The sequence below is a fragment of the Hippocampus zosterae genome, chromosome 4 (genome assembly GCF_025434085.1).
Source record: "Hippocampus zosterae strain Florida chromosome 4, ASM2543408v3, whole genome shotgun sequence".
Lineage (NCBI taxonomy): Eukaryota > Metazoa > Chordata > Actinopteri > Syngnathiformes > Syngnathidae > Hippocampus > Hippocampus zosterae.
This window is the reverse complement of record NC_067454.1, coordinates 25,966,838-25,983,658: the sequence shown is the minus strand read 5'-3', so window position 1 is coordinate 25,983,658 and position 16,821 is coordinate 25,966,838. Positions and strand designations below refer to the sequence as shown.

Sequence of the window (16,821 nt, the reverse complement as noted above, 5' to 3'; positions counted from 1 at the left end):
ATGTACATGATTGGGTGGACTGCCGGTTGGGCAGATAGGGCCACTCAGCACAGGGCTGAGATCGGGTGTTATTACCGGCGGTGTCGTGTCCGGAGTACACAGCTCTGGACTGTCTGTCCCGGTGGAGATGACCTCGTGGTCTTTGTCCTTGACATTCTGGTGCTGGGGCTTTTGACATTCGAGCCCTGGGAAAACAGTTGGACAGGTAATACTGTAGCACCAATGAAGTGAACTGGCACAAACCCACAGTGAACTCATTAGATGGCAAGTGTGTCCAAGACTATGGAGCCGTGTTAATATCATGCTGTATGACAAAGGTAAGCAGCAAACAAACTGAATTCTGGATAAGCAGTCACAGTTACCTTCAGTCTTCAAAAGTATTCTCCTTATCTTAAGTCAACAGTCTCAAACTTGAGTCTTAAACTGTACAGTGATTTTAAACCTGATTGGCAAATTGGTGCCGTTGTTAAATCCAGCTTCTTTCATCTTAGGCAGCTGGCTAAAGTAAAACCTCTCCTCTCACATGAAGACTTCGAGACAGTAATTCATGCCTTTGTCACATCCCGGCTCGATTACTGCAATGCCCTTTACTTTGGAGTCAGCCAAACCTCCATTAAGCAAGCTGCCGCTTGCCTCTTGACTGGTACTCGTAAGAGGGGGCACATAACTCCTACGTTGGCATCCCTTCACTGGCTCCCTATGCATTTTAGAGGTCTTTTTAAGATCCTATTATTTGTTTTCAAATCTTTAAATGACCTTGCGCCACCTTACCTCTCTGAGCCCCTCCGCCCCTAGACACGGCCTCAGGTCTGCGGACCAGGCATTATTAGAAGTACCAAGAACTAAGCGGAGGCTCAGAGGAGATCGAGCCTTTTCCATTGCTAGTCCCTCTCTCTGGAATGACCTCCCACTGAACATTCGGCAAGACTCCTCGCTGCCCATCTTTAATACCCACCTCAAAACTCACTTATATTCTTTGGCATTTGACTCAGCATGACCCAAATTATGATCTTAGTAATACTGTTTGAGGCTCTCTACCGTCTTCGATACTGATTTGTTGCTTTATTGTTGTATATATGATAGTTGCTCCAGGTACAGCACTTTGTATATAGTGATGGCTGTTTTAAAGTGTTCTTGAGTTGAGTTAAGTTGAGTAATTGTATCCACGGCAGAAAAGTTACAAAAGTATCTCAATGCCTTTTTCTCTTTCTAACAAACATGTCCATACTGTATCCTACCTTGTCATATTATTAGGTATATCAGCATGATCTTAGTGCAAGAGCTTCCCTTTAACACTATGTTTACTATTGTGCTCTTAACCTGTGGTGCTGTATAAGTAAGTGTGTATTACCTTATTTAGGGAGAAATTGTTTACATGGAAAATGCCGCAGAAGTCAGACAAAATGGCACTATAACATGATTTGAATTAATGGAGCCGCATAGTGCTTCTTAAACTGCAGCTACAGAGATATGCCCATGTTTAAATGTAAGACACTTATGACAGATTTCATGCACATAAAACAATATTCAAGGTGATTCCATACTTGATTGACAACTCACCATTGCCGTAGATGTGAAAAGAGGGTGAGAGCTCTTTGGCAGCTATACGTGAGAGTCGACATTCTTCCATGGCCTTCTGTGCAACTTTCTCAGCCGCCTCTGCCTTTCCACGAGCATGGCTCATTCTGGTCACAACAGTAAGAAACATTTCACTCATAGAGTTCTGAGAGAAAATAGGAAGACATTCTGTCTTTTACAAACTGAAAATGGACCGTGAAGTAGTATTTCATACTCTGATTATCCATTTTCAGTGACAGTCTTTCTCCAGTGATCTATTACCGTTGGCACTGTGACAATACTTCCTCTGATAGATTACATTAAATTCTATTTGTGGAATCTATTTTTTTAATCAATGAACTTATTCACTGTTTTTGGCAGGGTAATAACTCTGTGGGGTTACAATATGGAAGGGTTGGATATGTACTATATTTTAGTACATGTCCAGCCCTACATCCATGGACATATAGCTATGGAAAAAATTAAGAGCCGAAATGTTTTCATCAATTTCTTCCATTCATCCATCCATCCATTTTCCACCGCTTATCTAGGGTCGAGTCGCGGGGGCAACAGCTTTCGGAGGGAATCCCAGACTTCCCTCTCTCCAGCCACTTCTTCTAGCTCTTCTCGGGGGATCCTGAGACGTTCCCAGGCCAGCTGGGTGACATAGTCTCTCTAGCTTGTCCTGGGTCGTCCCCGGGCCCTCCTACCGGTGGGACATGCCCGGAACACCTCACCAGGGAGGCGTTCAGGAGGCATCCTAATCAGATGCCCGAGCCACCTCATCTGGCTCCTGTCGATGTGGAGGAGAAGTGGCTCGACTCTGAGCCCCTCCCGAATGACCAAGCTTCTCATCTTATCTCTAAGGGAGAGCCCGGACACCCTGCGGAGAAAACTCATTTCGGCCGCTTGTATCCGGGATCTCATTCTTTCGGTCACAACCCACAGCTCGTGACCATAGATAAGGGTTGGGACGTAGATCGACCGGTAAATTGAGAGCTTCGCCCTTTCGCTCAGCTCCTTTTTTACCATGACAGACCGATACAAAGTCGGCATCACAGCAGACACTGCACCGATCCGCCTGTCGATCTCTCGCTCCCTCCTGCCCTCATTCATGAACAAGACCCCAAGATACTTAAACTCCTCCACTTGGGGCAGGATCTCCTCCCCGACCTGGAGAGGATACTCCACCCTTTTCCGACTGAGGACCATTGTTTTAGATTTGGAGGTGCTGATTTTCATCCCAACCGCTTCACACTCGGCTGCGAAGCGCTCCAGTGAGAGTTGGAGGGCCGTGCTTGAAGGAGCCAACAGCACTACATCATCTGCAAAAAGCAGGGATGTAATACCGCCAAAAGTGACCCCTTCAATGCTTTGGCTACCCCTAGAAATTCTGTCCATAAAAGTTATGAACAGAATCAGCGACAAAAGGCAGCCTTGGCAGAGTGCAACCCTCACTGGAAACGATTACGACTTAATGCAAACCAAACTCTGACATCGGCAGTATAGGGACCAAACAGCCCGTATTAGGGGATTCGGTACCCCATACTCCCGAAGCACCTCCCACAGAACTCCACGAGGGACACGGTCGAACGCCTTCTCCAAGTCCACAAAACACATGTAGACTGGTTGGGCGAGTTCCCATGTACCCTCGAGGACACTGCTAAGGGTGTAGAGCTGGTCCACTGTTCCATGGCCAGGTCGAAAAACACACTGTTCCTCCTCAATCTGAGGCTCGACTTCCCGACAGACCCTCCTCTCCAGCACCCCTGAATAGACCTTACCAGAGAGGCTGAGGAGTGTGATCCCTCTGTAGTTGGAGCACACCCTCCGGTCCACCTTTTTAAAAAGAGGGACCACCACCCCGGTCTGCAAATCCAGAGGCACTCTCCCCGATGACCACGCGATGTTGCAGAGGTGTGTCAACCAGGACAGCCCCACAACATCCAGAGCCTTGAGGAACTCCGGGCGGATCTCATCCGCCCCTGGAGCCTTGCCACCAAGAAGCTTTTTGACCACATCGGTGACTTCAACCACAGAGATAGGAGAGCTCACCTCAGAGTCCTCAGACTCTGCTTCCTCCAAGGAAGGCGTGGTGGTGGAGTTGAGGAGGTCTTCAAAATACCCTGCCCACCGACTCCCAACATCCCGAGTCGAGGTCAGCTTGTTCATATTAATGTCTGGTGCCACTAAAAGTGTAACAAGTAACAATCTGACACAAAGGAAAACATGGAATGCCTAAAGCACCATTTCTGGCAGTACAATGCCAAGAAGTATTTATTCAAAAAATTGAGTACCGGTAAGTGATTATGGGTTCTCTTCAAGACAACATTCAGGAAATATCACTTCATTTCAACTCTTCGAAGCTGTTTTTGTTGTCATTGATATATTGGTCTTACCATACATTGAGTTTTACCAGGTATTTAAAATGAATGGGAAACTGAAGAAACAAGGGTGATCTTTTGATTTTTGACATGGCTGTAAATACAGTAAATGTTATATTACCTTGACATGGCAATCTCAGCTTTCTGCTTGGCAATTTCCGCAGCCTTTTCTGCAGCTTCAACAGCTCGGTCCACCTTCTCTCGGATTTTACTAGCCCTCAGCGGAATCAGGTTCTTGCGCTTGCCACTCACCAACATGTTCTGTTTGTACTTTCCCTCCTCCTTGGTGCCATCAGGAAAGGTAGTGCATCCGTACCCATGTCTTTTGTTCCCTGCCCATTCACCTGCGTAGTGAAGACCATCCGAGCGTCGACCCACCCCCCAACCAGCCCTGTGGTCGCTCCGCCACTCACCTGCATACATTTCTGTGACAGTTGCATCCACAGGAGTACCCTGTTCATTCTCGCTAGCATTGGAGTGGATGTCGGACGCAGCCGAGCTAACCGTACTCATGCCGGCCTCGCTGCAGAAGGAACTTTGCTTACTCAGCTGACTGGCAAGGGAGCTTTTGGATTCAGAGCGTCGTAGTTTCAGGCCACTTAGGATGGATTGTCGAAAGCGACCTTTCCTCTTTCTCTGGCGCTCGGCTTCACTTGGAGCAGTTAAAGCAAACCCTCCTCGCCCCACAGGGCTGCCAGCCAGCACAGACGCCACCCCGTCCGTGGGCGTATTGGCCACACCGTCCTCAAGCACAGCTGGGGGGCCGTGACTGTGCTCAGAACGGAGGGAGTTTATGGACGTTCGCAGAGGGAAAAGGATGACGGTCGCCATGCCGTATGGCACACTCTGCCGCACACCGTAGCCATGACGCATCCCAGCCAGCCACTGGCCCTGGTAGGTTCCTGGCCCAGGCAGAGACATGAATCAGAAGTCAGACAAGTATAGCTTTTATGACTTCATAACTGTCATTTTGCCATGGAACAGGATCACCGGTTGGTCAAAACTGAGTGTCAATTTGTGGAAAAATTTCAGAAACATTTCATAAATTAAGAACATCATCCATCGATGGAGCTCAGTGGTAAAACCATATATGGGTACACCGTTGGCAGACAATATCACTTACAAATGGGCTGTATAAAACATTTACATTCAAAGGCCCACTGTGAAGTAATTTCAGAAAATTCCAAATGAAATATTTTGAAATCACCAGTAATTAGATAAAATACATTAAGTAAAGCATGAAAAAATATTCATTCATCCATTTTCTGACCCGCTTAATCCAGGGGTGGCCAACCAGTCAGAGATGAAGAGCCATTTTTTTTTACTGGGTGACTGCAAAGAGCCACATCATACCCTTCCTCGCGCACACGCGTGCACACACACGTGCACACACACACACACACTTTTTTGGCCAAAGATCGACTTTTAAAGCGACCAACTTCTCACGAACAACCCGCACGTGCAAGCATACACACTAAGGGTGTGGAAAATAATCGATATTAATCGATACATCGATGCGCGCGTGCGCGATGCGAGTGCATCGGCTCATTCACTCGGTACGACGCGATTCGCGGGTGAAATCGAGATTCATCACGATGCATTGGTGGGTATCGGTAAAATCCGTATCAAGCACCGTTTTATTCATGTTAAACGTCACCTATCTGCCCTTTCCTAGGCGCAATGAATGCACCATCATTGTTTTGCGTTATGTGTTGAATACGGACGGTAGCCGCGCGTCACATACAGTCCAGTACACAACTAGCGAAACACTATGGAAGTTCGCGCAAGCAGCAGCGAGGAAACTACTGTATTTAATGCTTCCGCAACATTCAGATCTTATGTTTGGAAATACTACGGCTTCGAAAAGAAAGATGGAAAGATTGATAAAAGCTCCGTAATTTGCAAAGAATGTCGCACGATGAAGCCATACAAGGGCAGCACCAAAAATATGCAGACCACTTAAAACGATGGCACCACATCACCGACAAGTTTCCCGCCCCTCTCCCCCTCCCCGTCCAGTTCCTCGTTGGACACCGGAGAAACTCTTGGCAAACCAGGTCAGGATCAGAAAAAAATCGCCTCTTATTTTGGGGGTCCCCTTGCAGCTCATTGTGACCACGCAAGGAAAAACTATATATGAATGACTCTTTTGGACATTTCATTTTGACACTCAATGAGAGTGGTCTGTGTACGCTACAATACACACAGCAGCTTTAGGCTGTGACTGCCACATTGTTTCAATTGTATTTTTTTCTGTCCTATGGAGATGGATATTTCATATAAGACACTCAGTGAGTAGTCTGTTTGTGTTTACACTGCAGCAATAGCTGTGAGTCTCAGGTACCAAATTGTTTACATTTTCTTTGCACAAAACCCAATTGTGAAAGGGCTTAAATAAGTTGTTTTACACGTTCTACTGTTTATAAGGAATAAAGTGGTCTACTTTTTGCAATACCATACTGAATTCCATCTTTTTTTTTTACTTTTTTTCTGTGCGTATTTGCATCATGTTTAATTGCACAATATCACAACAAATTGCACTGTATCGTATGGGGTCGCATTGATTTGAACTAAATGTGTATCGCGTCGTATCACATCGTGAAGACGGTGAAACGTATCACATCGTGTCGCCAGAAAATTCCATGTATCGTTTCAGTATCGCATCGCTGGTAGTGCATCGAGATGTGTATCGAATCGTCCTCAGTGCTGAGATTCACATCCCTAATACACACACACACACACACACGCACACACACGCACATGCGCACTCGCACGCACGCACTCACGCGAGTGCCCACCAGTGCACTCGCGCACATATGCACGCACACCACGATGAGCAACAGTCGGAACGGGCCGAAAATGAATGAAAGCTCAATATACAAACAAATTTGTCTTTTCCCCATGCAGTTCGCTAGTTTAGCGCTTAGCGCCGTTGTTTGCGCATGAGCAGTGATGCAGTCCTATGATTGGTTGCCCTCTATGTCAATTAAGTAACGGGATTGATGATAGGCTGACAGAGTACGTTCTGTGAAGTTGGTGCCTTGTTTGAATGGCATCACCACTGACGAGGCATTTTCGTAGCAAGCAATCCTAGCAAGGGTTGCGGGGTGAAAAAAATCCTTTTGTAAATTTGACAAAGTAATCGTTTTCTGTGTGTGTGTGTGTGTGTGTAAATATCTATCTATCTATCTATCTATCTATCTATCTATCTATCTATCTATCTATCTATCTATCTATCTATCTATCTATCTATCTATCTATCTATCTATCTATCTATCTATCTATCTATCTATCTATCTATACAGTATATTAGAGCTGTCAGTTTAGCGTGTTTTTATCGGCATAAATTTTTAATAAAAAATTAACGTGATTAACGCGGCACACGTCACAGCGGATTTTATGTTACTCTATAAATAAACCAGAAATAAAACAAGCGCGCTGCAGAAGTTCACGCCCACGTCTGTTTTGCCAGCCATTGCAGCGCGAAACACCGAAAACGGCTACTGAAAGAGTTTATGATGGAAAGTTTACTTTTAAAAAGTTGCCATATTGTTCCACTGACAAGACCAAAGTTACCTGTATGTTTTGCAGTCGTAAACTAAGCTATCATCATAGTACGTTGACTCCGAAATACCACTTAATGGCCAAGCACACAGTTGATGTGAGTACTCCGCCCCCCTCATCTCAGACAGACAGCTATGGATCATTTCAAAGCCAAGAAAATGGATGACATGACGAAGAACACATTTGCTGAAGCCATTGCTAAATGTATGGCTACTGCATGCAAGCTCGTTAACATTGTTCACAATTCGACTCAAGCTGAAATCATTCGCATTGCGTCTAACGACTCCACGATGGATTGCCAGCGAGAGCCTCCATTAACAAGCCGTGTACAGAGATTGTACGTAGCGAAGAAGGCTGATGTACACCAAGCGGGAGAAGACACTGTTTCGAGAGAGAAATAAGAGACGAGGTTGATGAGCCTCTGGTGAATATAGAGCAGGTAGCCTGTTGAGTACTATGTATGCCACTGACGCGATTGTTACTTGTTTGGAACTATTTTGTGTGGAAGGTTACCATGTTCCGTGTCCATATAAATAAAGGGGGTGGTGCTTCTCTGTGTTTGTCTAACGGTGACGGTGACTGTGAGCTGAGGCACGTCGAGAGTTCAGCGAGGCAGTTGTAGCGAACACACTGAAAATAAAACGTCTCCGGTGTTGTGTTGTGCCTCGAAACAAGTGTAGTCATCCGAAATGATGTCTACACAAAACCATAGAGAGATTTCCGCGCAAGAAGGACCAACAGAATCAACGTAGCCTGACTGCTGTGTTCAAAGCAAACTTGAGAAAAACGAAATATGCAACCATGGCTTAAATCCACTATAGGCTGAGTACTAGCTTACCTTAGATGTACACTTTATAATTGTATATTGCCCTGTTTTGAGCAATATAAAATTGGTGCTCGTCTCGGAGCACCAGATGACAGGTGACAGCGACACTGGTGTATTGTTTATCTGTTTAAATGTGTATTCGGCAGCACTAGTGAAAGTAGCAGCGGTGGGTTGTTTATATTTGTGGTTTGCACATTTATTCAAGCTGGTGCGGGGCACCGTGGGTACGGTCTCGTTGTCGCTATAGTCCGGGTGCTCCGAAGCTGTTGGCCTTCAAATGTGACAGACCTAACTATTTAGCACGGAGGTAAACTTTCATATCAAGGCGGGGCCTCAAACTAGCGTCCTGTGGACCACATTTGGCCCACGGATCGCGAGTTTGATACCAGTGCCATAAGACATGTTTGCAGGTGCAAAGATGTCAAATGCCGGTCCCGAAAGTAAAAGCGCCGCCATTGTTTGGCTTTGGCTACAGGTGCTTCGACTCAACCGGCAGGTAACGTGCTAAAGCCAAACCGAGGCACGGTTCTTGCTTTCTAAGATAAGATAAGATATCCTTTATTCGTCCCACACTGGGGAAATTTACAGCCTCCAGCAGCAGGAATGCATGTAGAAAGGAGAAAGAGAAAAAAAAACAACAAACATCTTTCAATTAAATACAATATGAACACAATGGATAAATCTCAGTACTATTTACAATTTTCCTTCACATAATTTAATTATTATTATTATTATGATTGTTATTTTTTATTCTGGACCTGAATTTTACATCTCTGTCCAGATGCCGCTTCCTTGATGTTGTCTCTACTCATAGATCCTGCATACTATTCCTCATGGGTGGAGGAATTATCATTTGTCGAATGTAACTATTATTATGATGATGATTATTATTCCATCCATCAATTTTCAAATCCACTTAACCTCACCAGGGTTGCGGTAGTGCTGGAGCCTATCCCAGCTGTCTTTGGGCAATATATGGGGTACAGCCTGAACCGGTCGCCAGGCATTCGCAGGGCATAGAGAGACGAACAACCATTCACACCCTAAGGACAATTTAGAATGTTAACTCTATGATGCTATTATTGTGATAATGATGACGTTGAGAAATATTGTTAATAATATTATTATTATCTACTGATGTCAACCATCAGTGAATGAGCTCAACTATAGCATGAATTCAATCATCAAGTTCACTCAATTCACTCTAAAATCTCCCCTCAGTTTGCAGGTTATCCCCGTGCCTGCGTGGGTTTTTTTTTTCAGGGTACCCTGGTTTCCTCCCATATATCCCAAAACGTGCATGGCTTGTCAATGGAAGACTCTAAATTAGGGTCCCCAAACTACGGCCCGCGGGCCGGATACGGCCCGTCAGCACATTTGGCCCGGCCCTCTAACCCCCCTGTTGTCCTCGGGTCAAAATGACCTGTCACTGTGTTATAAACGCCCCAAAAACCCCCGGACTGCAAACAGCGGTGTCTACCAGCCTACTGGAACCTACAAAAGGATTATAAGGAAGGAACACAATAACTTTAAGTGACTGCTCATATGTGTCAGAGAGATTCTGTTCTGACAACTGAGCTGAACTTTTATCTGTTAAGATTGTGCATGGCACAACAGAAAGTTAATGTTCCATGGCTTTTTTCTATGAAGAAACAAGAGAGTTATTTAGTTAGTACTTATTTCCTGTTTTTTCTGTGAAGAACTCAGATAGGGTTATTTATTTATTATTTATTTCATTAATAGTGTTTCCTGACTTTTTTTCTGTAAAGAACCTGGAAAGGGTTATTTGGTTATGTGTGGCTTTCTGGAAAACAATAATTTTTTTAAGCTCCCCTACGATCGTCACACTTTTTCTGGTACAAACTGATATACCCATAACCCATCAGAGAAGGGAGAAGTTATTTGACCCTCACAGGAAAAAGTTTGGGGACCCCTGCTCTAAATTGTCGCTAGGTTTGAATGTGAGCGTGGATGGTTGTTTGTCTGTGTGACCTGCGACTGACTGGCAATCAGTTCAGGGATGCGCAAAGACAGCTAGGATCGGCTCCAGCAAGCCTGCAACCCTCGTGAGGATAAATGGCTTGGATAATGGCTGAATGGATATTAATAGCATGGGACTTTCTGCTGCTAGCTGGGCCGGGCTCGCAACTAATTAATTGTTTCTACCATCAGCGATGAATACTTTCTTATAAACTTTATTTTTTTTTATCCACGACTCTTTCAGCGGCGACGAGGTGCTCGACTGGTTAGCACGTCCGCTTCACTGTGCAGAGGTGCAGATTTCAGTTAATGCTTCGGCCTTCCTGTGTGGTCATTCCGTGTTCTCCCCCTTGCCTGCGTGCGTTTTCTACGGGTTGTCCAGTTTCCTCCCACATTCCAAAAGGCGGGCAGGTTGATTGGGCACTCCAAATTGTCCCGAGGTGTCAGTATGAGTGTGAATGGTTGTTCGTCTACGTGTGCCCTGCGATTGGCTATCGCTTACTGCCCGAAGACAACTGGAATTGGCTCTAGTACGCCTGCGACCCTCGTGAGGATAAGCGCCGTAGAAAATAGATGGATGGATGGACGGGATGGGCTCTTTACCCCAAAATGTACAGTCCCCTGGATGCAGGAGCAAACATGGTCGGATGGAAAATATGGACTGTGAAATCAGTAATGTAGTAAATCAAGTGGACCGGATTGAAATTGGAGAGTGAACAAGGACTCTCTTTACCTAACAGTATTAAGTGAATGAAATCAATTAATTTATGATCATTATACAAGTAAGGGCGGCCCGGTAGTCAAGTGGTTAGCACGTCGGCTTCACAGTGCAGAGGTACCGGGTTCGATTCCAGCTCCGGCCTCCCTGTGTGGAGTTTGCATGTTCTCCCCGGGCCTGCGTGGGTTTTCTCCGGGTGCTCCGGTTTCCTCCCACATTCCAAAAACATGCATGGCAGACTGATTGAACACTCTAAATTGTCCCTAGGTGTGAGTGTGAGTGCGAATGGTTGTTCGTCTATGTGTGCCCTGCGATTGGCTGGCAACCGATTCAGGGTATCCCCCGCCTACTGCCCGGAGACGGCTGGGATGGGCTCCAGCACCCCCCGCGACCCTAGTGAGGATCAAGCGGTACGGAAGATGAATGAATGAATTATACAAGTAATCAATTGCAGCCCTTCATTTACATTTTTTCCTCATGCAGCTTTTAGTCAGCAGACTTGGCCCTCCTTTTTACCCCGACGTAATCAGAGACATGTACCACTGCAAGCATGGGCAAAGTGAAAACATGGACTGCTTTTTTTTTCATCAAATTTACATGTGTAAAGATGGAAAAGGTGAGTATTTATTTAATTTCGTTTTCTAAATACATTGTATTGAAGATTTTTCAAGGTTTGTATGTAAATAAAAATGGAAAAATCAGTTAAGAACATTCTGGGGAGCATTCACCAACCATGCCACTGACTCGGCTCATAATGTAGCTGCTGTGTGCCTGTTAAATTGACAAAGCACTTCTGTAAAGGGGCACTAAAAGCAAATATGTTGTATTGAATCCAGAGCGAGAGATGGAAGATTAGATCTGTGCATAATTAGTATGTAGTGTGTAATTGGGACACAGAATGTGTCCCAATTACATTATATCTTGCATTAATTCCCAATTAGGCCACACAAACAGGAAATAATGACAAAAAGTATATTTTAAGAATGCAAAGATCATCGGAGGATATCAATTAAAAACAGCACTTCAATAATGGTCACTGTACTTTCCTCAAAGGAAATGTTGCTGTCAAACCATTTGGCACCTAAAAAAGAAACATGCTTTCATCCAAAGGAATTCAAGAACAAATGAGAAACAAAATGATCGAAATCTATCAATCTAAGAGTTTACAAAGTCATAGTCACACTCAATATTCCTAAGAGCAAAAGTGCTACACAAATTCGATTGGTGATGATGATGTTGATGATTATTATTATTATCATTTTCACAGGAGTGATCAGCCAACCAAAATTACTCCAAAAATCCACCCATGATGTTGCAAGGAGTCCACTCAAGAAGCGCAAATGACATCCAAAGAACCGCACTATCTTTTGGCCACAGTTAAGGTACGTGTTCCTTAATGAACCATAAGGAAGATGAAAAAAACACCACTGACAAAACACCCCAAAACACTCACATCACATTTAGCCTCCTCAAAAGAAACTGATTCGTAAAGACTTTTGATGAAACATTCTGTGAACTGAAGTGGAAAACATTGAAATTATTAAGTGTGCATCTTATCATATTGAGCATAAAAATAACACATGATTTAAAAAAAATCAAACGTAGTGATGGCAGTGTAATGGAATGGGGCTGCTATGCTCATTCATAATCTGGATGACTTCTTGCGATAAATGGAACAATTAATTCTGTTGCTTAAAAAAGGATTTCATTGGATCGGATATCAAAATGGGTGTGATCATCAAGTGTAAATTTGCAAATGCCATACAGTACAGTGAATTATGAAGTTGGCGATTTTTTTTTCATTGCAGTTAGCGTAACGTTTTTTTCAAAGGTGTCATTTTGAGGGGCTGCATCCAATTTTTCAAGTGCACAGCGCACCCACTTAATAAATGGTGGTACTCCATGAACTAAAGTCAGTAGTTGAGGAGCCACTGAATACCACATTATGTCACATCATGAATACTCTGTCTGTCACATATTTTAAGGTATTTAGAACTAATGGACACATTTTTTGGAACGACTGCAAGTGGAGGGCATGCTCCATACCACGTACCACTTGGTGGATATACAGACAGTGAATCTTGACAAAATCAGTTGCAAAGTAACCCCCCCCCCCCCGTCCCACACACACACACACAACCCCCCGCCCACACACACACAATTTAAACACCCCACAAACACACAACAAATGTATTGCTGTCATTTGCATTTGTTCACAAAATGAATATTGTATAGTTCAGATAATGCTGCTTCAACGGCTTCACCCACACTTGTGGTTGTAATTGGCCATGGTGTAAAAGTAGTGAGGGCAGTTTCCAGTACAGTGTTTTGTTTTTTTCAGTTATTTCAGCTGCACGAGAGGAGTAAAATTATAAATAGAGTATGATGCAGGTCATTGTAGTTCTGTGCAAGCATGCAATGATTAGAATACTGTTTGATTAATGACCGTCTAAAATTGGTATTTTTCCCAGAAGTGCAAACACACATGGAAAATATATAGGAAAGTATGCAAAGATGCTACGAATGTGTAATTTCAGTCCATAGAGCTCCTTGCCAATGTATTTGTTAGTGTCTTCCGTCTGGGGTAATTGGCTAAATTGTCCGCAATATGACCAGGAGCTGTCTGTGGTTCTGAAAGCAAGCAAGCTTGTGCTGTGTGGGCCCAGGAGGCTTCCAATTTATGTCCGTGTTGGCTCTCCTGTGTGTTATGTGCCTGGATTTACTGGCTTGGAGAAAATGTGTCAGCTCGTGCATGCTGAATTCCTCTGTCGGCGGTCCTCCACGTGAGCGGAAGACCAGGGCAGGCGTGATATGTGACGCAGTGGTTTTTTTTTCTGCCCCATTGCATTCAGCGTCTAGTTTATATTTTCAGTGTTAGAGCTTTTTGTAACAGTAACTTAACAACACCTTGTTTGTAATGCACAAGGCTGTGTTCCCTCTGTCTCCATCACTTACTGAACTCCAACATTCTCCTTTGCTTGGCCTGTGCTGCATCACACATTAAGGGGCTCAAGTTAGAAGTAAGCAAGGAAACAGCTGATGGCAGGGTAGGCGCCAAACAGCCAATTAGACGTATGTATGAGCGCCACGCTATGTTCTCTAGTGACATTCTGACCTGATGTCTTGGCGTCACCATGGCGACTTCATAGCACAGAGGGTGTAATACTGAGCAAATATGGAGTGTGTTGACTGTCTTTTTTTTTAATCAGTTTTAAAATTAATGATACAGACACAGCCCCCCCTGATGTCTGTTGTGAATGTGACCCGCATTATATTTATGGTACCGCACTGGAGAAGTCGTGCACTTTACACCAGGCTCAGCAACTGGTACCATTTCCATCCACCCATTCTCGATATTGCGCATGAGCTAGAGCCCAGCCCAGTCAAGTTTGGGCGAGAGTCAGCAGTTAATCATTGGGCACCTATAGACAAACAAAAGTTTGCATCCACACAATGTATAGTCTTTTAAGTATTTAATCATGCATGTTTGTAGTGTACCGAAGGACACCCAAGCAAACGTGGGGAGAACACACAAATCCGTCCCTCGGTAGGCCGGAGGGACGATTTAAAGCCCAAACCTAAGAACTGTGCGAACGATGTGCTCAGCGCTACACCACGTTCAACATGTTCAACTTGCCGCCTCAAAATTCATTTTTAAATCACCAATTGGTAGTTTGCGGCAATAGTGGTTCCAGAGAGACAAAATCAGAATGACGAGGAGACTCTGAATCAGTTTTACCTCCATCAGAATAGGTTTCAGTTCCGTATCCATCCTGGAGGCCGTTGCTCCACGTTCCCTCGTAGCGGGCGCCACTGGCTGTGCTCTCCAGCTGTCCGTAGCGACCTTTAAACCCTTGCGTCCACTCCCCTCGATAATCCCAGCGGCCCTTGCTCTCCACTCCAATTCCATGCCGCTTGCCTTGCGCCCAGGTGCCCTGATAGTTGTTCCCACTGGGCCACGTGTACACACCCAGTACCTCAAAGCCATGACTCCATGCCCCTGCATACTCACCCTGACCCTGTGGCCCCGTACAGACCCCTCTCCCATGGGCTTTTCCCTGCTCCCACCCCCCACAGTACGACCCCCCATCATCAAAGTCAAACCTGCCTCCAGTGGACATGCATGAAACAGGTTTAGGCAAATCCTTAGAATGTCAGGAAAAAGAAGCGCAAGGGCCTGGTTTACTCAGAAGCAGCTAGTCGGGAGGAGGCCTTGCTCGGATCAAGTCGCAGGGAGGCACGGGCCCCTTACCTCCTTCGCTCCAAATGTGAAATCCAATTTCCTGTTAGGAATGACAGGAAGGCCTTATGCGCATCATCTATGATGCAGAAGAAATCTAAGCTTCACTGATGGGACTGGAATGATGAAAACGGTTGTTGTACATGCTCGTTCCCATGGGCAAGCAGGCTAACGGTGCTCCTCATCCTCATCATCCGATGCCTCCTCCACCCATGGCGCAGTTGGGGAGCTCATCGGCCCATCGCCTCGATCGTGCGGCGAGGCGCTCCAGACGAGCGAGTCCACCAGTCCCGCAGGCCTACAGACTAACGACAGCAGCAGCAGCAGCAGCAGCAGCAATGGATCTCGGCTCAGTTAGCCATTAGAGCATCCCAACATCCCTCCTGCACCGGCAGACATGGAGACATGAAGCTGAGATCCAACCGCGTTGGTACGTCATTCAGAAAAATTGTAGGAAAGCAGAAAGTTGAAGCGATTCCTTTCGAGCGTGGACCAGAAAACAAACATTTCAGGCTACAGACCGAGTCTTTGAATCGTTATAGCAGAGAGGCCAAAGCGAAGTGGAGTGTGATTATCTCCCGTTTCCTAGCTGTCTCCACTCTGCACAGGAGGCTCTCTCCTTAGGGTGTCAAGAGATGAAGAAAAGAAATATTCCACTCCATTGTCCTCTCCATCCCAGCATCTCCCTTAAGGCAGAAATATGTTGTATCCCTCAATTCCACCAGGTCATCTGGCCCTCTCTTGATTTTTGGCCTCTCGCTATTTTCCTCCATCTAGCTCTCGTCTCTCCACTCATTACAGGACTGTTCCACCCCATCCGATACCCCTCCCCCACACGCACACATAGCACTCCTTCCCTCCGCTCTTAAAGAGATAGAGACAGAAGGATGGTGCCAATAGCAGTATGTCTGGAGCTCTTTGCTCCATTCCTTTGGGGATACAGTCTGCTTTTCCTGATTATCCAGCCTCATTTCACGCTCTCCCGCTGCTCCCCTCAGACTAAAATCTGGTCGTCAGCAAAATGATTCCCCGATAAGCGGTGGTTGGTAAGGTCATTGATCTCGACCTTCCTACGCAATAATTATTTGTGAAAAATTATTTGAGAAAAGCAGCATTTAATTCTTTCAGACTACTTTGGAACAGAATGTTGCATATCCAAGACCTTCTATAGATGGAAACTGATGCCGATGCTTTCTCTGAGGTGTTTTCGAGAAAGGGCCCAATGTCCCAAAATGCTCAGGTATATACAGTCGCTGCAGCCCCTAACATGGACTTTTCCTCTCACAGTGTAAAAGAGATCTTGCCCCAAACGTGTAATTTCCTCGAGTTCATTAAACAACTTTTGAAACATTTTATGAAATACTACAGTTTAATTACTGTCAACAAGAAGGTCATGTTTTTGGGCACTTACTTGCTGATAACAACATTCATTCATTTTTACGATACCATGCAGGAAGCAGATGCTCATCTTTTTCCTTTGTACTTTGAATGTGACCCAAGATTTAATTGAAGCTTCATGATGAATAAATCAACCAACCATAAATGGTTTTTC

The 16,821-nt window shown here is 45.0% G+C and overlaps 1 protein-coding gene across 2 annotated transcripts in view; it reads right to left on the bottom strand.

Annotated features, from left to right (window-relative positions):
* The window catches only part of jph3a (junctophilin 3a), an 18,420-nt gene extending 2,316 nt beyond the window's left edge, over positions 1–16,104 (bottom strand). The window contains exons 1-4 of one of the 2 annotated variants that reach the window (XM_052063891.1): positions 14,769–16,104; positions 4,063–4,843; positions 1,561–1,685; positions 1–185 (exon numbers count right to left, since the gene is read on the bottom strand). The exon at positions 1–185 is cut by the window's left edge and continues 1,059 nt beyond it. In XM_052063891.1, coding sequence (XP_051919851.1) covers positions 1–185; positions 1,561–1,685; positions 4,063–4,843; positions 14,769–15,150 — 1,473 coding nt within the window. In that variant the 5' untranslated portion in view covers positions 15,151–16,104. The remainder of the gene's footprint in view (positions 186–1,560; positions 1,686–4,062; positions 4,844–14,768) is intronic. The other variant, XM_052063889.1, reaches the window with a different exon arrangement.
* Positions 16,105–16,821: the final 717 nt, after the last annotated feature.